This window comes from Hipposideros armiger, unplaced genomic scaffold (assembly GCF_001890085.2).
Source record: "Hipposideros armiger isolate ML-2016 unplaced genomic scaffold, ASM189008v1 scaffold_641, whole genome shotgun sequence".
NCBI lineage: Eukaryota > Metazoa > Chordata > Mammalia > Chiroptera > Hipposideridae > Hipposideros > Hipposideros armiger.
Genome location: NW_017731991.1, coordinates 396752 through 419389, shown reverse-complemented (window position 1 = coordinate 419389; position 22638 = coordinate 396752). Strand labels below are relative to the sequence as shown.

General features: G+C 40.0%; 2 protein-coding genes across 2 annotated transcripts in view; both read right to left on the bottom strand.

Annotated features, from left to right (window-relative positions):
* The window catches only part of SLC9B2 (solute carrier family 9 member B2), a 42863-nt gene extending 34469 nt beyond the window's left edge, over positions 1 to 8394 (bottom strand). Inside the window, exons 1-3 of the mRNA XM_019625875.1 lie at positions 8282 to 8394; positions 7388 to 7397; positions 4749 to 4812 (exon numbers count right to left, since the gene is read on the bottom strand). Coding sequence (XP_019481420.1) covers positions 4749 to 4812; positions 7388 to 7397; positions 8282 to 8394 — 187 coding nt within the window. The remainder of the gene's footprint in view (positions 1 to 4748; positions 4813 to 7387; positions 7398 to 8281) is intronic.
* Positions 8395 to 9677: 1283 nt separating this feature from the next.
* The window catches only part of BDH2 (3-hydroxybutyrate dehydrogenase 2), a 22739-nt gene continuing 9778 nt past the window's right edge, over positions 9678 to 22638 (bottom strand). The window contains exons 6-10 of the mRNA XM_019625891.1: positions 18418 to 18478; positions 17294 to 17407; positions 13903 to 13961; positions 13214 to 13306; positions 9678 to 11211 (exon numbers count right to left, since the gene is read on the bottom strand). Of these exons, the coding sequence (XP_019481436.1) occupies positions 11158 to 11211; positions 13214 to 13306; positions 13903 to 13961; positions 17294 to 17407; positions 18418 to 18478 (381 nt within the window). The 3' untranslated portion in view covers positions 9678 to 11157. The remainder of the gene's footprint in view (positions 11212 to 13213; positions 13307 to 13902; positions 13962 to 17293; positions 17408 to 18417; positions 18479 to 22638) is intronic.

Below are 22638 nucleotides of genomic sequence, written 5' to 3'. Positions count from 1 at the left end.
GTCAGTTATCCAGAGCATTAATTAAGTGAAGTACTTTGTTTTTCAACAATGTTGGTTAAATGAAATACTGCAGTTTATGGACCTTAATTATTTTTTCATTGTGTGCATGGAAGTCTTTTAAAATCCTTGGTCCCTGTGAAGGTTCAAGAGCACTGTTAGATTTGACTTAAAAGTTCCCAGCACAAGAAAAAAATGTAACTATGTGAGATGATGGATGTTAACTAATCTTACTGTGTTAATTATTTCACAATATATACACACATCAAATTATTATGTTGTATACCTTAAACTAATACAATGTTACATATCAATTATATCTCAATAAAACTGAGGGGGGAGGGAGAATTGATCTGAGATGTAGGCATCTGCAATGGAAAAATTAAAAAATGGGGAAATATGGAGAAACTAGATAGTTTCCAAGTACCAAAGAATCATACTTTAATGGAATAATAAAAGTTGAAAAGGTCTTTAGAAATTAACTAGTCTAATCACTTTAATATTCAAATGAGAAAACTAAAGCCTAGAAAAGCTAAATAATTTTTTTCAACTAACATAGACAGTAACAGCCAAGCCTCAAACTAAAACTGTATAAAAATTTGTGAAGTGAGATAGTTTTTTAATCTATATTTTTGACTTCATGCCATTTCTACCAAATCACTGCACTATATTTTTACCTTTTTTGCTGTAATATTTTGTTTAAAATCCCACTCATATATACCCATACTTAATTTTAAGTTTGCAAACACATTCCACAAGAAATTTGAACACATTCTACAAGTAAATATAATATTTTAATATTCTACCTTGTATTATTTTTAGCTTTATTCTTTCCCATTGTTATGAATGTTATAGACTTCATCATAAACAAAAAAAAATTACTAATTCATTTAGGTCGTACAACATTGGTTACAAAATAAATAGAAATAGAACTTCTATTCTTATGGCAAACATTGATACATATTCTGAATAACCAGCTAAATGATAACTTGCCACTAAAGTATGCCTCAAGAGTCTAAGAATTAAGGTGATTTTGTTTTTAAAATATTCAGTTAAAATGCGATGCTTTGAGGGATTTTTGTATATCAGATAATTAATTATACTGAAAACTAGGAAGGCAAGGTATATTTTAGATAAACTAATAGGAACTAAAAGTACCTATTGTGAGAAGCAACAGTTTTTTTCTGATTCTCAATTAAGATATTGCATTATTCAGACTGATATACAACCTGTAAACCATATGGAAAAACAACTGATCCTGTGTCAAACGGTGTAATTGTATAGATTTCATAAATTCAATAAATAATGTGAATTTAAAGTTCTGTGACTCAGATATATATATTTCAATCAAAGAAGGAGGTTTGTCTGAAGCCAAGGGACATGGCTGTTATGACTGTTGTGGTTGCATACTTGCTTCTAAATTGTAGGTCAAGTGTTTTCTAAAAACATATGCCAAGGCTGTTGGCCACTCATGCCTCTTGTTAGCATTTCCAGTAAACAGAATTTCCTACAGGACTGACGCACACAGTTAGAAACTATCTTGGCTTAATCTGAGCTTTATTTATCAGTATTAAGGACATATGCCACCCAAATCACAGAGCTGTGAACTTCAAAGGAACAGTCTCCTAAGTCTTGTCTCCAAACTCGAGAGAAAACTGTAGATGAAGAATAACATATCAAGAACATGAGCAGTTCTGTATTTGTATATGTATGTACATAGGGAAAAAAGTCTGTTAACAGTAGTTGCCTTTGGCAAGGGAAATGGAATTGGCATAGTTTTTATTCTCTATGTTCTCATTTTTTTTTCTCTGTAGTTCTGTATTGTTAGGATTTTTATGAGAAGATTTTCTTATGTAATTTAAAACTACCAAAAAAAGGCTGATGTAATTCTTAAAGCTTTAGAGACTAGAGAATGATACAGCTTTCCTTGATAATAATTTTTTTCATAGACAGAATCTGGTAATTTGATTTTTGGGAAACTTAATCCCACCTGCCACGTTGAAGGTCATTTTTTATTTTTGTGGTTTTGAAAGATGTGGAGCTGCCTAGAATCTTCTACATTAGTATTTTTCAAATATATTTTAAGCCAAAAATCTTTCATCAAATGAAACCTTATCTTGAAATCCAACAAATGGGATAAAGGTGGAGCTGCAGGGTTCCTGTCCACTCGCCCATTCCTCCTGGCAAGTGAAGCACACGTTGAAAAACATTTCTGTAAATATGCATTCATTTACAGAGAGATGTTTATTAAATCAGCCTTCTTGTTTTCAGGTTATTTAGTAATCTAAATGTTTAAAAGTGCTTTCTATAATACTCCCGAGGAAATAAAATAACTACCAATTTGCAAATATCCATAGTCGCTTGGCCAAGTAACATATGCTTACTGCAACCCACTGAAGTACTGCTAAAAGATCATCATATGGATAAAGACTGGTTATTTCCATTATTTTTTGTCTGTGATATGGACAGGCTGACATTTAATGGGGTGGTCTGACTGTAATTTATATAGATTGCTGGAGTCCTCTATGTGCCACATTCATGCCTTTGAAGGAGCATCTCCAGGACTGTCCAGTCAGCCTCTATAATGATTTAATAGAAATCTCCTACCTTTGGTAGTTTATCCATTCATGAGTTGAAAGCGTAGGTTCTCAGTCTCATGCAATAATTCTATACAGAACAGAAAGCTTCCCGCTTCTGGGCTCTGCTAATCAACTCAGGTCTAATGTTCATTCCCCCAAAAGAGCTGTGTCCAGTAGTGAGGAATTCAGATCAAGCAAAAAGCAAGGTTTAAAATTTCCCTGACAATTAAATTACTGAAATGACTAAGAATGTTTCCCCAAACAAGAACACCTTATTCCAAAGTGTTATATGTACCAATTGCAAGACGAAGCTATCAAAGGAAAACAACTGCTATTTTATTTGGTCCATTGATACAGTGATTTGGTTGAATCATCATGATGTAAAACACCATATACAAAGGGATATGACCAAAAGAATGTTAGCCCTAGGTAAGAAGGGGCCCAACACTTGCCTCTCTCCTTTCTAATCTCTCTCCCCACAAAGGGCAAATGTTTTTCACTGTAAGCTTAAAATATTATTTCTTGGCCTACTAAAATCAGAATCTCCAGAGATTGAATCTCCCCAAGTGTTGCAGATAAGACACTAAAAGCCACTGCTCAGGTATGCCAGTGGGTCCCTTCCCCACTTCCAGGGATGAATTATGATTGGCTGATACCAAACTCTGTAACACCATTCTTATTTTCCAGTTGTTGGTTTAGGGCTGAGCACAACTCATTTCTTGCCAATGAAATGTGTGGGCAAGGCTACAGAGTGCCTCTGGGTAAGATTTTGCTTCCTAATGAAATCAGGAAAGAGGAGAGCCCTTTCCACTTTTTGTTTTTAAATGTTCTTGTGTGTGTGTTGGGAGGTGGGTGGAGCTGTGGATGGAGACTGTGTTTCTTGGAACTCTAGAAAGTTCATTTACCCATTAAGAAAAAGTCAAGATTTACCCATTAAGAAAAAGTCAAGATTAACTCATAAAAAGCAGCCTAGACCCTGATACCATTGGGCTGCTGTACAAACCCGAGATCCACGTATCTTCAAACATCTTGTTGTATGAGAAAACTAAACTTGTATTTTTGGAGGCAATTTTGGCCAAATATCCTGTTACTTGCAGCCCAAAGCAGCCTAGCCAACAGAACAGGTGGTTTTGATGCAGAGCCAGCTCTGCGTAGCTCTGATGAGAAGTAATGGTGAAGAAGCTCTGGCTTACCCGTGTCTCCCTATGTGACATGGTGCAACATCTCCATTGAAGATGAACGATCAGAACACTGCCTTTGTATTGATGATTCTCAAAATTGTCCAGAAAGTAACATTTGAGTGCAAGTTTTTAGTGTCATTCTTTTAGTCAACAGAGATTATATATTGGGTTGTCGGAAAAGTTATGACGCATTTTTGCAACGAAAAACATAAAAAAATATGTCATGACTTTTCCGACAACCCAATATTTAAATTGTAAGGTTATCTATTTTCCCTCTCGTTCCTCTGAAGTTCAGTTGTAATATTTGAATATTGAATGAAAAAAAAAGTTGGGCTTATAGATATTTGACTTCTTGTTTTCATTTTCTGCTTTCTCTATTTGGTAGAATTCTACTAGTCATTCAAGGTCTAATTCAAATGTCGCCGTCTCAATTTATATTTCCTAACTCCGTGTAAACTAACTCTGTCCCTCTTTTTTTTTTTTTTTGAGGACTCATTGATTAATTCAAAAAACACCTATTAAGCTCTTGCCAAGTTTTAGCCCTTGTGCTGGAATTCAAAAATGAACAGTCTGATAAAGTTCCTCACTGAAAGGTTACAACCTGGTCAGAGAATGAAAGATCATTCCTAAACAACCATAATGAAGTGTGGTAACTTCCAGTTTTAGGCACATGAAATAGCAACCTCATCCCTTCACCATCAGTGAAGTTCATCAGACTTTCCCTGGGTTTCTATGGTGTGTAAAGCACAAGACATTCAAAGATGACTGAGATGCAGTCTCTCTTCTTTAAGGTGGGGAGAGAGGCTGATATATCTTCACCAATCTAGTTTCTTCTGCTGCCTGGACACATCTATAGTTGACATTTTCCTGCCTCCCTTGCAGGTCAGGGTGGTATGTGACTGAGGTCTCACAGGTGGGATGTGGGCCTAAATAATGTATGCTTTTTCCATTCCTCACCTGTAAGAAACCTCTCATGCAATCCTCTACATACCTTCTCTTTTCCTGTCCATAGCCTGGAAACTACAGACTCCAAGGTCCAAGGGGATGGCGAAAGCCTAATACAGAAAGAGTTTAGGTTCCTGAATCACTGAATAAAAGGCCACCACCTAAATACCATTACATGAGTGAGAACTAGGCATTACTTGAGGGAGAAATAAACTTCTACTGCGTTGTTACTGTGATTTAGGAGTTCATCTGTGATAGCAGCTGCTGCTACCTTAATGCAATTATGATATGAGAAGTACAGGCATACAGTTAAACAGGGGAGAGGAGGTATTGCTTTGCTTGGCTGAGGTCAAGTGATTTTTGAATCAAGCCTTGAAAGATGACTCAGTCTTGTAAAGACAATAAAGGCCATTATAGGCTGAGGAACCACATGAATAAAGGAGGAAAGGAGAAAAGAAAAGTGCATGTAGGGAACTCTATGCACAGCTCTATTAATTAGAGCTTTGTGTGCAAGATGTAGAAAGGTCAGAGGAAAATGGAGATGAAAACCCTGAGTGTAAATCCTATGTCACTGCCTCTTACTTGGGCCATTTTTGGCAAGCTAACCAGTCAGGGTAAGTTCCTTCATCTGTAAAATGGTGATAATGCCTATGTCACAGACAATCGTAAAGCAGTACTAAGTACCTCACAGAGTACCTATGTGAGGTACATGTGAGGTACATTTAGTCCTCCCAATACTTTATGTTCCTTTTATAAAACTTTCCTTGAGAAAGAAGCATGCATGTACTGTACTGAAGAGCACAGATAAGGAAGAACAGTAAGTTGAAACTTTCTAGTCCTTCATAAAATCGACAGAAAGATAAATAAAAGAATGAATTCCTAAAAAGTCAAATAACTTTTATTATATTGACAAGATGTATTGAATAACTTTCTAAGGCTGTTACAAACTCTTCAGAACTTATGAACGTGTTTTCCTTAACATGTATGACACATGACTACAAAGTACTAAGAACACTTCCTCATTACACAAGAATACATAACACAGGCAGCTACATTTTCCCATATACCATGTTACTAGGCTTTATGTGAAAAAGGTGTAAACCCTTTTCCCCAAAGGAAAAAAAATCTGTTTTATCATTGGGGCTTGTGTCCTGACCAACAGTCTGTGGCTTACCAGTTATCAGTAGGACTAGTAAATAATTAGACATGAGCCAGATACTCAACAATCTCTTATTGTAGAACATATTTTGAAAATGTTTTGGATGAAGAAATGTCTTACATTATATTTGTAGTGCAAGAGACTTCAGAGATAATCTAGTCTATGGGTAACAAACTTAAATGCTTTCAGGGCCAAACTCAAACATGGGAGTCTGTGGCAATTGGAGAAGGTACAACTCAACTGAAGGCATTCAAAACATTGCCAGCCCCTGGACCTAATCTCATGGATTCATTTCCCATCTAAAGAAACTGAAGGACGGGCCGAGTGGCTCAGTTGGTTAAGAGCTGGCTTGGGAGCGTGAGCTCTGAGCAGCAGGGCTGCAGGTTCGGATCCCACATGGGCCAGTGACGCTGTGCCCTCTAAAGCTAAGATGGTGAACAACAGCTTGACCTGGAGCTGGGCTGCCGTGAGTAGCTATCAACAGCGTAGGCTGCAGTGGGGCTGCAGTGGGCTGCTGTGAGCCGCTGGGAGCAGCTGTCCAATGGCTGGTGAGCAACTGCCTCACTCAGGAAGAGCGCAATGATAATACCAACATGGGCCAGTGAAGCGACATCCTCCACAAGTAGACTGAAGAACAAAAGGACAGCAACTTGTCTGTTCCCCTTCCCCGATTCCCTAACACTGTTCCCCTTCCTCAATTCCCCAATAAAATCTTTAAAAAAAAGAAACTGAAGAGATTAGGTTTAGGTGACTCTTAGAGGTTCCATAGCAAACATATTAATCAGTCAGTGCACAGCATAAAACCCAAACCAGTCCAGGTATTTTAAGCAGGAAGAGACTTTGTACAGGGAATTAAGGGGACTGTTGAAAGGGCTGGAAGTGCTGGGTGTAGGCTGGACTTCCAGGAATATCAGTAAATGAACAACCAAGGAAAGTACTATTTTCTTACACTCAGGTTGTTCAGCAACTGAACAACCAGGAGTATCAGTGACAGAACAACCAAGGACACTCAGGAGGTCCCACAGCGACTTGGAGTTTAAGAACACCACTGTAGCTGTGACTCCTAGAAGCTGGGACCTGGAGGCTGCCTGGATAAGGAGCACAGAATATGGTCACCACCTTCCTCAACTGCCTCTTGATAGCCACAGAGCCGATGATTCAACAGGACAATGGTGACTCTGGCTGTTACCAATGCTGTAAGTCCTTCCCCACACCCACATTTCTGGATGCTGGACACTGACATCTCCAGGAACTTCCTTGTCAACAGAAAACATCCAAAAATAGCAGGGACATGGCACGCCTGCTGTGGAACTCTCAGGCAAATATTGCCTGACCCTGATTTTACAACCAGAGCTGTAGCTGGAAGGGAGTATGAGAAATGTTTTAGCTTTCCTGTTTCTCCTGTACAAGAAGGCACACTAGAAACAGGTAGGAATGGACGTGAGTGACAAACTTCCATATCCAACGGAAGACCTTTTGGTGTAGGTCCCAGGACTCAGACGCACATCCCTCTTTCCCCCACTTACTCTATAATGCCTACAATGGAAATCATACAAAATTAAAAAAAAGGCAAACACCTGGTCAATAGGGTTATAATTCCAAAGACCTTTGTAAGCTAGAAAATACATTGTGATTTAGTCATTTGTTTACATCATTTCTAATTACTTGTTAAGTATGTTCTGACCTATTGGATTTTGGGCTACTGAATGGCAGAAACTGTATTTCATTCATATTTGTATCTCTTATGTCCCTATGCCTGCTTGGCCCAGAGAAGACACACAGGTATTTACTGAAATGTTTCACTCCTGACTTGGGGAGAAACAGTAAACCAGAATTTCACGAGTACGGGTTAGCAGCAATGTCAGGTGGAGGCCTCCCCATTACAGGGGAGGAGTGGGGAAAAGTGTTAGTCTTTCTGTGAAAACAGAGGATGACCTGGCTAAGTAAGGTAGCTACTCGGTCTCTATGGGGGTGCTGTCGATTTCTTGATGGGAGGCTTAAGGAAACACTGGCTTCCTGCTATTAATCGTTTAGTGCGACAAACCACACCAGAATCTAGGGTGAGATAACACGGAGGAGACAGCAAGCTGATGCCTGGTAAGAAAAAAAAAAAAGCCACAGACTCAGCATGCACGTTGAGTTGGTGGTTCTATTATCCAGCAAGTAGGATCTGATGGTCTTAGCACCTAGGGGTGCTAACCTAGCCCGCAGCAACACCCCCTGATTGACTTGAGAGCTAAAACAAAACAAACACAACTCCTGTCCAACCACACAACAGCAAACACACCTCCCACGCGGTGTACAACCACAAAGGGCTGGGGGCTCGCTCCGGGTCTCTGGTCTGGCAAGGCCGACAGGGTTCCCGCCGCGGGCGCCTGTTCTTTCTTTGCAACCTTAGTGTATTCTCCAGGGCCACTTACCTTGCGGCCTCGGGCGCAGGCACTGCACTTTGCCCGGCGACTAAAAGGTGAGTTGAAAGGTGTGCAGAGCAGGCTCGTCTAGCCTCTGAGCGCTGGGCTTCTGGGGCGCGCATCGCTACAGGCGGAGCGCCAGGCTGCTGAGCACCAGCGCTTTGGGTGTGTGCGGCTCCGCCTTCTCTGCACGCGCGCGGGGCATCCCAGCAGAGGGAGACCCGGCCCCGCGAATACAAAGCACACCTGGGGAGAGCGCGGACTGGGTCCCTCTCGCGGCCCCCGCGGGGTTTGGGGTCGAATAGCGCCGTTGCGAGGGGCGCCGGGCAGACCTGGGGGGCAGGTGCGGGAGGGGCCAGTTCCCGGGACCTCTGAGAGGCACGGTGTTCAGTAGTTTCTTCCCGCTGGGCTGCCTGCGGACCCCCGGGTGCCCGGATCAGTGCGTTCCCCGAGGACAATCCGTGGAGAGGTCATCTCGAGAGCGCAGCCCCTGGCGCCCAGTCTCCCCTGGTGATGCCGAGATCCTGGGTGAAGACGCTAGTTCTTCAGGTGCCAGGAGTGTGGTCTGGGTAGCCAATGGCTGGGTTTATCGTTCCCTAAACCAACCTCTGTATTTTGGATTTTAACGCCACCGTTTAGTCGTACTTTTTAGAAGAATCTTCTCAGGTGCGGTGGGAGACAGGTTTCTTCCCTGGTCACCAATTAAGTGAGATAAAAAACTTCTCTCCCTTTCATTGTTTCTTTAACACATGCCCTTCTTGCTGTGTATTGTTTTGGATTTAACCTTTCCGTGAGCTGTTTCATTCTTTTTCCTTCTAAAGACCCTTCCGTTTTCGTCTTCCTTTCCTCTGTGTCTCCTCACCCCCCCCCCCCCCAACTAAGTGTGCGTATATGCATGCGCGCCCCTTTTGGGGTAATTTTTATTTCCTTCAAAAATAAAAATGTTCTTACCTGTTTTTCACTCCTTGAAGCAAGTGCCAATTTTAATCACCTCTTCTCAGGCAAGAGGGACAATGCCAAGTGAATGTCTCCACCAGACAGAAACCACTCATTCTTGTCCCTCTGGTTCTCCTTTGTGGAAAGAATGGATGAACCTACGTTCTGTCCAATAACCTTCTTCAGAGCATCTAAAATGATTATTCTCCTAAATGGAACTCTTCTTTGCCTAAAGCTTGCAAAAGTTTCTAGTGACATCCAGCTTCCTCTTGCCAAAGGAATGAAAATATTTTTCCTTTTCTTCCAGTCATATGATCCTCATTGATACATCACCTGATTTGATTAGCGTGACTCTGAAAACATGGAACTTTGGGGCTAGATTTTACTTGCTTTTATTGCTTATAATGTTTGATTTAGTTAGCTCTGAGAGAGCTAGCTCTGAGGGAGCATTTGTTAAAGTTAGAATGCATTTGCAGAATCATCACTTGTTTATTTAGAATTCGTTTGTTCATAGCGATACATACAAGTATACACGTGTACTTGCTTACAGCATAAAGTACTTCATACCATACTTAATAAACTACAGTGTTCCATACTTCCTCTGAAAAGCAGTTACAGCATTTTGATACATCTAAAAGAAACTCAGGTCTCTTGGCCCAACTCCCTAATTTCACAATCCAGAAAACTAAAATCCAAGATAAATTGGGCGACTTGATCTGGGTTACAAAGCAAGCTATCTGTGACCCGGTAGTGGAATGTCTGGTTTAGAAGCCCAGAGAAAATCTTAAAATCAATGGACTCTTTGGGAATGCTAGTCGAAATATTCTCGCTGTCAATTTTAACTCACTTTTATAAACTGTAAAGTTTCCTTCCTCAAACATAAAATGTTACCTGTTCATTGTGCATTTCAATATTTCCTTGTTATTATTAAGGTCCTAAGAGAAAAGGCTAAGTATAACTGCTCATTTATTGAGTACCTACTATACATGTGCATCACACCATTTGGTCTTTTGAAGCAGTAACAAATAAAAAACATATAAAACCCTATAAAGAACAAGAAAATTTCTTATAGACTCACCATCCTTGAATTTACTTAACCTTTTTCTTGAAAATTTTCTTTTCTTTCTTTCTTTGTTTCCTGTTACACGATTCATTTGTATTTTTTTATCCAGAGACTATTTCTAAATTTCATGTCCTCTTAACTGTCATCATGGAATTTGATGAAAAAAACCCTATACTTAATATAAAAAAAAAATCCCTCAAACTGACAATACTGCCAAGTTAGTTAACTCTATTTTCTTAAGACCATGAAAATATCATTGCTTATTTTAATAAAGATTTTTTTACTTAGACTAAGGAGTTAAATACCAAGAAAATAGTACTTAATTATAAGTGATGACATCCATTAAGTATAAACACCTGATGGTTATTTTTCCTTTATATAACAGATTAACAACATAGTTCTGAATCTAAACATCTTTCAAGGTAAGTTACTAAAGCCACACTCCTTCTTACATCTGGTATTCAATTATAATGGTGTACGAATTTTAAATTAGTATCCATATACAGACCAATGCAGAATTCTACAAAAGTATTTGAATATAGGGAAATAGAAGTAAAATAGAAATTAATACTTTTTTCTTAAAAATCTTCCTTTTTTCTTCATATTCACAGCTTAACTTTATATGCTTACAAATTGGGGCTGATTTTTAAAACTACTCACTTGCAATAAATTCATTCTTTCATATTATCCACAATGATTTCAAAAGAGATGAGAAAGAGATTAATGTATTTAAAGAATCAGACTCTTGTGAACAATGACATCGTTAAAATGAGCTTGTTTTGGTTACTATGCCATTAATAGGAAAGATATGATGGGTGAGTTTTCTTCATAACCAAGTTCATGGTGGACAGGAACGGTCTGCCTCCCCATCAAGGAGATCCTGAAATCACAAGCTCCAGCCTCCATCGATGATGACAGGATTACCTGTAACGTAGGCAGACTGCAAAGACAAACCCAATGAGACAACAAACCAGGTTTAACACAGGTTGTGTTTTCAATCTTTGATGACTGAGATAGCTAAGCAATTTACTCTCACGGGAACGGGAAAATTCAAACAGAATTTAGGAAAATCTAAATTAATTTTGGATGATTTAAAACTGCCAAGCGTTCTTGTGGTCTGGAGTCAACTGGCCTCTGGCTGCTGTTTTAGCACATGTCACATTCTTTGTAAGGTCTGTTAGGTGTTTCGTCTCAGAATCGGAAAATCAAGAAGTTAGGTGCTATGTGGTCATTTCTCAAATTAGGATACATTGTAGCCTATCATAGTACATTTTCATTTTAAATTCAGAACTATTCTTAACTAGCTGAGTTTTATGCCACTAATAAACTTTTGAGTATAATTAAGTGTGTTGGTCATAAATGGTTGCGTTAATTACCAAACAAAATAAAAAAAATATTGTATCTATATAACTACTCAATATACAGGTAATTCCAGGAGCTGAAGCACAATAAATGAGTTTTAAAAATGTTTATGAAGAATAATTACTATAAACTATGAAAAAATAGTCTATACTAGTTTCAGATACCCAAATCTGTACAAAATTTAAAAAGTTAAAACAAATAACTATTTTGTCCTATAGAATTTTTCATTTTCCAAAAAAATTAAAGCTAAAATGTTTTCTTGTGGTACAGGTTTAAAAATCTTTTAACTTAAACATGGATAATAAAGACTCAAATTTGTGTTCTTAGTTTTAAATTTATCTGAAGCCTGAGACAAGGGAAGAAGTAGGCAGGAAAGACAACATTTTATGAGTACAGAAATTTTTAAAGTTCAATCTATGAAAACTGATCATATAATGTAGGTAAACTAGGGTGTTTTTGGTCACTTTACCAAGAAAGGACCCCAACTCTCCCAAGTTTTTTTTTTGTTGTTGTTTACAATGCAAGCTCTCATATACATACATGTATACATTATATATATGTATAAAATATATATACCGGTGGTGTAAAAAAATGTATACACATTTTAAGAGATGTTATCTATGTGTTACATTTCGAGATTGAATTGAATTATGTAGCAATGTGTAGTATGACATTCGCTCAAAAGATGGTGTTAATCAAATGAATAGCAATTTCTCCAGCTCTTAACAACTGTTGTTAACTGTTCTGAAAAGCAGTAACTGCTCTGTCACTAAAACATTTCAACCCCTGTATTTGTCACATTCACCAACCACCTGGTGTGTTCCAAGTTCCTGTAAAGAGGAACTAACTGGTCAGTGAGTGACACTCCCACCTACTCCCCTTTTCCTTGTGTCTGGTCATACATTATAGTTCCCTGATCATGTAATATTCAAAGACAACATAGAGGGGGATGTTCTTGTGCTCTGTGCTATATGTATGTTCTGCTTTTGCAGTTGTATGCCATTAAAAAATATACAATAGCCATTAAGGAAGAAACTGGTTGCTAAATAGATGCTAAGTAGAAAGAGAATTAGGAATTTCCATACAGGATGACAAACAAGTAAAGAATTCATAGAAAAAAAAGACCAGTGGGAGTCTCCTAAACAAGTCACCAGTAAAACCAAAACCACCAGATGCCAATTCTGTGTCTCCTGGACACAGTCTGGTTACCTTCTCCCCTTTTCACCTGAAACTTGCATCATTTTGGAGGTTCATTTGTTTGACATACATTTAACCAGTGTTTCCCCAATTGTAATTTTTGAAAGCAATTCTCTCTTAGAAAATCGAGCAATTTAATTTTTTTAACGCTCCATTTCATTTGCTACAAGATTTAGTGACATAAAGGTTGAATAAGGAAAAGCCATCAACTCAGATCCAAGTGGCCTTCCTTTGAGCCATTTAAATAAAAACTTATCCCTATTGGTAACTGTAGCATCTTAGCATAGATATGCCAAAACTCTCTGAGATGACATTTTTTGATGACCCAATAGTGGCCAAATATGATTGAAGATAATGAATTCCCTGTGAAGAACAGTGCTTACTTCATCAGAAGCCAAATACACACAGAGCAGGGCAATTTCATCTGCAGTTGCAAATCTTCCAGTCTTCTGTCTCTTCAGAAAATTGCTCAGTGCCTGCGACCAGAAAGCATATCAGACATCAGTGATGTGAGCTCAAGTAGGAACTCACCTGCAGCTCCTTCTGGGGGTCAAAGGCAAGATGAATCTACACACAGGTACCACTGGCTTGCTGCATTAATTAATCATGCATGATACACGATACATAAGAATATTACTAGTATCATTAATTGTGGACCAAGTAGACCAAGCAGGCCTATGGTGACTTAGATGCTACTCGAAGTATTTTGTTGTACTAAAACCGACAGACGCTGCAACAAATCAGAAATTAATGTTAAAGAAGAGGGCTTTTTTTTTAAGTTGTAAAATAATATTTATGTGAAAATTTGCCATCTTCACCATTTTTAAGTGTACATACAGTTCCGTAGCATTAAGTACATTCATAGTGTTCTGCAATGAATCTCAAGAGCGCTTTTCGTCTTGCAAAACTGAAACTCTGTACCCATTAAACAACAGCTCCCCATTCCTACCCACTCCCACAGCCCCTGGAGCCACCCTTCTATTTTCTGTCTCTTTGAATTTCTCTACTCTAGGTAGGGAAGAGGACATTTTCTAGCCAGGAGATTTAAACACATTTAAAATAGTAGCTATACCTCTTCAGGATTTGGCCTGGCTTGTATTCTTTCTTGCAGAGATGGGGTATCAACTGTTCCTAAATCAAAGGGGGACATTCAGCTTGGTTACTTACTTTAACTGAAAAAGAAATTGACAATTAATGACATGGAACCTATCATAATGATACGGCAATCAGTGCAATCCTTCTCCATGACTCAGAATGACAATTTTACCTCCACTTACTTGCCCTTTTAGTTAATAGGCTTATAACTTCTGTAATAACATTCCTATGATTTTTAAAAACACAGACTATAATTCTTGGTGACACGAGGCAAGGACCTGGGTGAATCACCCAGCATTGCCAAGATGTATATTTTAGTCACATTACATTAATATGATACTGTATGGATTTTAAGCACTTTTACGTGTATCATTTCAATTAATTCCCACAATCACCTTGAGATTATATAAAATCATACAAGTACTTAACTAGTACAAGGATCCAAACTGCCTTAATCATCTCAAAACCATTTGTGCTGTCAAGTTCAACTTGCATGACTGTCACAGTCCTCTATAATTTAGGTGTTTTTAAATTTTTTTTATTATCTTGCCTAGTCTCATTGGTTTCAAATTCCTATTTTTAACCACTGTTGCATGTTTCTCATAAAAATATAATTTGAAATTATTTTATTTAAAAAAAAGAAAAGTAAGAATGACACTGAAAGTTTTAAATCCCAGTTAGCTAACGCTCCTACAGAGAAAGTTCCCCAGACTTTTGTTCACGGATGTAATCTGTAAATTCTCTTTAGCAGGCCTTTTTTTTTTCCCCCTGATTGACCGTGTTTTTTCTGGGGACCATGTGATCTTTCTAAGGTCCCAGCAAATGATTTTACTGTCACATCCTTAGCTTCATCTTTAGACCATGCTCCTGAGATTTAATGTTTACTGGGAAACCATTTCTTAATTTTATCATCATTTGCCATTTCTCGGGAGAGCCTGGGAATCTTCAAAATCAGCAAATCCTGGCTCCTTTTTCTAAAATTTTTTTTTATTGTTAGTTTCTGGTGTACAGAACAATGCAGTAGTTATCCTTTTCACCCTCACAAAGTAACAACCCCACTCCCCCCATGTATTGCCCTCCCACCCCTGATATCATGCTTATCTATTACAATTCCATTGACTCCATTCCCACTCTGCCTCCTTTTTAATGCGCAGCCTTTTATTTAGCTTCTCTCCCTCCTCTCAGATTTTACTACAAGCAGGCAGCACTTTCCAACACTCTGGGTGGAAACTGCCTTAGCTAAATCGCCCAGCTCATGAGGAGTATTTTCTACTTTCCACATACTGCGGACAATAGTGTTGGCATACTTTCTGAAACCACATAACAAAGATCCCTTTGGATCTAGTTTCTGATATTTTCCTCACTTCTCTCATCAACTGCCTCCTTAAAATCCAAAATTCTACCAACAGTGTGCTCGAGGCACCTAAAGCTTTCACTTAACAGTCTCTTCAGAATCCTTACAGCTTTATCAGCGTCCTTGCACTGAGGCAAATGAGCATCATATCTTACACGTGGCTGGTAGGAACGGCTATTAAAGGAACACTGTACTGCAAGCCTATGCCCTCCACTTAATTCCATTGTCACTCTGCTGTGTTCATGGCACAGACCGACACACCATGCCACAGTCTCCACAAGTCTGGGGGTGAGGAGTTGTGACTGTACAACCACCAGTGCCATCCCAGACACAATCATCCCTCATCAGGTTTTCTTCTATGACTGGTTCAGTGAGTCACAGCTAGTTCCTTGTTCCAGAGAGTTTGATAACATAGTTTCCAATCTCCTGAAAAGTCCAGCTGCTAATACAAACATATTTTCCAAATCATTTTGCCATTGATTCCATTGGGTAAATAGCACCAAGAATAGCCGGACTCAAGTACCACAAGTACATACGCTAAAACCCAGTGAAACCGTCCATCCTGAATCTTCCTTTTTCTCAGTGTTACCTGTGTTTATCTTTCTAGTCCAAGAAAAAACTTAAATAGAGCACCTCAATCATGGAAATTCAGTAGCTTGAAGGGTACTTAGTAGTTTTTCCTGTTTAACTAATAAGTCAGTGGTTTTTCAACCTGAGGGGAGGCCCTGATGGATTACTACACCAGAAGCTCCTGTGGGACTTTTCAAACCACAGGCACACCTTGTTTGTGCTTCACTTTTTTGTGTTTCATAGATGTTGGGTCTTTTAAAACTTGAAAGCAAGACCCTCTACCAGCAAAAAGATTACAACTCGCTTTATTTCGATACTCGCTTTATTGCGGTGGGCTGGAACCAAACCCTCAGTACTTCCAAGGCATGCCTGCACTGTACACAGTTTCCCTCGTCAACTCCTTCTCCAAATTCTGGCAACCACTCAGGTTTTGAAAGGTCCCACAGATAATTTTGAAATTATATGCCTCCCGAAATCCTCAAACACCAGCTGTGAATTACTGAGAGGAACTTTGGCCCTGGATATGCAATATTTAATTTCTTTTCAGAGAGGAAGTTAATAATTGTTCTTAGGCACCTTGTATTCATTTTGAATAGGTGGGGCCAGGTGGAAGGTCATACTTATTTAATAGACCCACCCACAGTTATAAAGAGGATAAGTTATTCCTAAGAAATAAGTTATTGAATGCTTTTGTTGGACAAATTTAACGTCCTTTCTACTAAGAATAAGTTCGGCTTTTCTCCTTTCCTTTATATGCAAGGTCAGCATACTTTTTGGTAAAAAGCCAGATAGGAACTATTTTTAGCATTGAGAACCATTTGGTCTGTCACAACTATTCAACTCTGTCAGTGGCACCAATACAGCCCTGGCCAACACATAAACAAACCGGGTGTATGTGTGCTCCAATCAAACTGTACTTAAAAACAGGTAGGGGCCAGCTTTGGCCCGCAGGCCATCCTTTGCTGACCCCCTTTTTATAGTATAAAGGAAGGTGTTAACCTTTCCTTCTAATTTATGGACCACCCAGGTGATTTGCAGGACTCAGCGGCCACTAGGAAGGCTCCTTGTACTTTCTTTCTGCTGTCTGGTGAGCGTGGCCCACTTTCCCTCTTTCCCCCCCCGACAAGGTCATCCCGGGTCTGGTTCCCAAACCCTGGCCAGTGATGTCTCTGAAGCTCACGGTTTAGAATTGCCCGTGTGAGTGACGTTAAACCCTTTTCATCCGTGGCTTATTCCTAAGGAATTTAGCCGCTCTCCCAATTTACTGTTGGACTGTTATCTTAATAAGCCTAGGATCTTTTACTTTTGAACTTTTCCTTATGACAGTATACAATATAACATGGGGTAAACAAACTCATGCAGATAAAACTCATGCAGATATCTCTCACCGTGGCAACGGGGCTGTCAGAAAGGACATGCTCACAGCCCTCAAGTGCGAGCTCACCTGGACACACACAGTTGCACCTGATACCCTGCTGGATGAAGTCTGCAGCCACGGACTTCGTGAGGCCGATCACGGCTGCCTTGGTTGCACTGTACACACATCTATTCACAACTCCTGAGGGGGTAGGGAAGGTTCAACAATTGAAGGAATAAAAAAAAAATCTCCTTTAGAGAGGGAACACAAATAAGCGTCCTCGATCACCATTGTCATGCTTCTTCCCACCTCCCCCTTTTCAAAAATAGATATCAGTTTCCCTCCCTTAATAGAGCTAGTTTCTGAATCTGTGAAAGTAGTATTGGCACAACTCAGCTGAGATTTAATACCTAAGTATTGAGAGGCTGCACTTCAGTGCCTGCAATGGCCTTAGTGTTTCACCATCAGTTGGTAGACCCCTTAGGCAGATTCCAAAAGAAAATCAGGGTAAAGAAAAAACAAAACAAGAAACAAACACGCAAAAAATCAAGAGGTCTGGGCATTTCTTGGCATTCCTCTCTTGTGCAGGCTTCATGTGCGTATCCTTGCAAAGAGAAGGAATGTAATCTCAGCAGTAGCTATTTCACTTTAAACTCACAAATCCATCTGTGCCAGACTGTGACATTATCTCCACTTTGCACTGCAATCCTGGCTCTTCAACTTGACTTCTCATTTAGGGCCCAGATCAACTGTCTTTGTGAATCGCTCCTCACATCCACAGGCAGTTAGCTCGCTGGTATTGTGACAGCACTTTGTACAAAGTTCTGTTCTAACACATGGACGGTCCCTCTGTAGAAGGTGTGTGTTTGCCTGATACTCACTTCCTGTGGGACTGTGAGTTCTTTTGAAACAGGGGCACATAGTGGGTGTTCAACACACCTTTTTCGATTAATTAAGTGGATAAATGTTGCCTTCTCCCAGTTTGATCTTCATGAATAAAAGGGAGGGCAAAGCAAACAAACTTTAATTTTATGGCTGCTTCACATCTAAGGCAAAAGGACGGGTAGTTAAAGAACTTAACACCAATTCTTAAAAGGCAGTTTTGAAGTTGCGTGTGGGCTTCATGATCTCTGCTATGCTTGTTCCGAAGCCCTGAGCTTGGGAAGGTGAGTGAGTATGTGTCTTATGATCCCAGAGGAAGACAGACCTACCCTTGATGCTGGAAGCCACAGAGGACATGTTGATAATGTTGCCAGATTTCTGAGCGAGCATCTGCCAAAACACAACAACAACAAACTGCCGTTTTTATCTGCAGGATAAAAATTCTACCTCTTTAAAAGATTTGCATTTACATAGGGTTTACAGAACCATTTTGTTAGCTAGTAACATTAAGCTCTGTTAAGGAGTCTCACCCTATATAGCTGCAAATTGATGGCACGTGCACACACTCATGGGCAGCAATAGTTCTCAGGGGAATTACCACCTTCCTGTGGCACGAGAACATCAGCGAGACCAAGAGAACTCTGAGCTAAATGGAATGCGAATGAACGGTAATGCTTACGGTGTGTTCCTGATGGTGCAAAACTCTTATTTCACTCAACTCGGTTATTTGCTGACTGCCTACTGTGGTCGGGTATTGTATTAGGTCCAGGAGATTCAAAGGTCAGTGACAAAACCCCCGCCTATAGGGAACTGCCAGTCTGGTTGGAGTGGCTGACATAAGCAGCATCCAGGGACAGCAGAGACCTTCATGGAGAAGAGGGTGGTGGTAGGCTCCAGGCTGTGGGACAGCCAGAGGAGGGCTTCTGAGGAGGGAATACGAGGGTTGAGTTCTGAAGACTAGAGTGTTAGTCCGAAAAATAGAAGAGTATTTTAAAGAGACAGAACTGTATGCATAAAGGCTCTATCACGGAACTGGAGGGGGAATGGGTCTGGCTGGAATGCAGGGTGTGGGACGAATGAGGCTGCACAGGCCACCAGAGGCTAAATTTAGGAACTTGGGCTTCACACTGAGGGCAACAAGGTGGTGACAGAAAAGGGTGTAAGGCAGAGGAGGAGTGATCTGTTTAGATTTGGGGACTACAAAAATGGCCCTGGCACCCTGGAGAGAAGACCACTGGAAGCTGAGGCAGTGATTTAGGAAAGGGGTGATGAAAGCAGAGAAGCAGAAATGTCTGTGGGTAAAGAGATAGAGACAATTGAGGCAGTATGGGCAGGACCTGGTAAATGGTTATGGGAAGTGAGGGCTGCCTCCCCCATTTAGGGCAGTGCTTCCTAGGAATGTCTCCCTAGGATTTCCACCAAAGTATGCACTTCGTGAGGGGAGGGTCTGTGCCTGTTTTGTCCTACTAGACAGGGTACACAGTAGTGGTCAATACATTTGGATGAATCAAAATCTCCTGAGGTGCCAATTTAAAGTTCAGGTTGCTGGGTCCTGCCCCAGACCTAAAGGAATATCTAATGAAAAAAGCTGCTATGGATTAAAAAATGTTTTCAAATGAACTTATACTTTATTAATTATAACATGTATGTATGTTTTCAAGATAACATACATATGTGCAAGGGTATGGTTACTCGTGAATGTTTTGGGGAAAGAAGCAAGAAGTGGGGAGAATTCCTGCCTCATGGGCACTAACTTCTCATCGAAATCAGAGGCTGGGAGGATGCCGATAAAGAACCAGGGAGACAGTGGACACGAGAGAGTGGTGAAAACATTAAAGTAATAGCTGGGGGAACTGCAAGAACCAACTAGAGAGGAGAAGGAAAAACAGGATATGCTATATCATGAAAATCAAGTGAAGAGCTTCTAAAAAGAGTCTCAAATAGGCAGTGTAAAGGGTCTGGAGAGAAAACAATCACTTTTGTTGGGGTGTTTCTCCAGCAGCTTTCAGACAAAGAGGTGTAAGACCGGGGGAGGTGAATGATGGGATCAATCCAGGAGTGAGGTTGCAAGATCATAGGTTTCCTTATGGTCTTCTTCTTACTTTCTGTTTTGCACTTAGCTACAAATTGTACCTAAAAGCTGAGTCTAAAAACCCTAAGACATTGTCAGATGGACTAACAGGGTACAAGGAGAGGCTGAGGTGACCCAACCGTCAAGGAAGATGACAAGGGAGAAAATATTTACTCCAACTTGTTTGTCTATCTAATAGAAGATTATAATGAAATGGGGTCCTCATAAGAAAGCATCGGGAAAGTTAGGAAAGTATAGTGGTGTTGAAAACCAAGACTTCAAAGGATTCTTTCTTACTCATTTTAGCGAATAACATAACCCTACTTATTCATTTATTTCTCCAGTTTCATTGAGCTATCGTTGTCCTATATAACCCTTTCTCAATACATACAGAATACACAGAGTCCAATTTAATACCGGGGGTGCCAAAAAATGTATACAAATGGAAACTTTGGTCAACGTTGCTCAAGCAGTAGTTCGGCATAATCAGAAGTGTCCGGATGCTGATGGTCACCACTTTGAGCACCTCTTGTAATTGCAAACGTCAAAGGTGACTTGTATTCATCTTTTATTATCAGTATATATCGAGTATTACAATTTTAATAGTTTTCCTTTCTTAGAATGTGAATACATTTTTTTGGCACCCTCTCTACATAAAGATGGGCTATTAAGTAAGTTAAGTCTTCAACCTTCTGAAATGTAATTAACTCAGGCAAAACTTTAGACTATGGTCACCTAGGAGATGTGGTGCTGCCCCCTAATGCTTGTATATCCATTCCACCCATGTTCTAGAGCCCTGCTGATTCTACAGCCCATCGCCCTTGCCTCCTTCCACGCCACCTTCTCAACACCAGCTCTGTGTCCGCTGCCACAGCATGACTGCTCTTCCTGGCTCCCCCTCCAACAGTCCTTTCTGGCAAGGATGACTACAAGTATAAAGTGAAGTGCCTGGTATATAGTAATACTATATAGGATTGATGTCCCAAAAACTCAGGTGGGGGTTAGAAAGATCTCCAAAAATTCCCTCTCACTCTATCTATTGATAGTTAGTTCTACACCGACCGAGCCATTTCTGTCCCCACTGACCAGAGCTCAGCTCCTAAACTCGGCAGACCTTGGCTTATGGGTCATCAGTGATTCCATGCCTGACCCCCAACGAGATTGATAACCTAGATGTGTTTGTTCATTCAATAAATGTTTGCGAGGCACCTCTATGTGCTACGGGCTCTCCTAAGATACAGGAAGGGGAGCACCGCCCACCACATATCCAAGACCTCCCCTAATTCTTGCAGTAATACATCTTCTCTTCCATTCCATACTGGGTCTCGGGTTCTGCACGGACTTCTTCTTACAGTGTTTTCAACCTGTTGTCTGCCTTTTGACTGATCTTCCAATTTTGGAATGGGTTTCTTTCTGTCTGTCCATGAACAAAATATTCCTACAAGTGTTCCTGTGTTTTGACCATCTGACCTTTCAGATCTGCCTAGACTCCAAATCCTGGCTTCCCCTGGAAAATTCGAACCTGATATATGTGCGTCATGGTTAATGAACACAGGATCCTAGACAATTTGGTCTGGAAGGGATTGTGTCACCCTCATTTTAAAAAGAAGAAATAGATGTTGAGAGGGCACAAGTGCCATCTCCCAGGTCACGAGGTAATTAGCAATTAGGGACAGAGGTCAGGCCTTGCCTAAGGTCTTCTGAGGCCAGGGTCATTTTGGTTAGGGTCACTTTAACAAATGGCACTAAATTAGTAGACATGATATAGTCATGGAGATATGAAATACAGCATAGGGAACATAATCAACAATGTTGTAAAGATTATGTTGGGTGCCAGGTGGGCACTGGACTTATCAGGGGGATCGCTTCATAGACTGTGTAGATGCCTGACCAATACACTGTACACCTGAAGCTGAAGTTGAATAATATTATATGTCAACTATAATTAAATGTATACAGAGGGTGTCAGGGAAATGTATACACATTTTGAGAAGGGAAATAACTGTATTAAAATTGTAATACTCAGTATATACTGATAACAAAAGATGAATACAAGTCACGTTTGACTTCTGTAATTACAAGAGGTACTCAAAATGGTTACCATCAGCATAATTTTGGTACAGGTTTTTCCTTTCATAAAAGTGTGTGTACATTTTTTTGGCACCCTCTCTCTATATATATATAGTCACGGGAGGTGGAGTATAGCATAAGAAAGATAGTCAATGGTATTGTAACCATTATATAAGATGTCAGAGGGGTATTAACTTGGGGGAGGGGGGTTATCACTTTGTGAGGGGTGTAAATGTCTAACTATTACGTTGCTTTGTACATCTGCAACTAATAAAAAAATAAAATAAAAATGAAAGAATAAAAAAAATGAGTCAGTCAGAGAAAGACAAATATCATATGATCTCACTTATACGTGGATTCTAAGGAACGGAATGGATGGGAGAAGTGGATGGAGATAGTCTCAGAGACA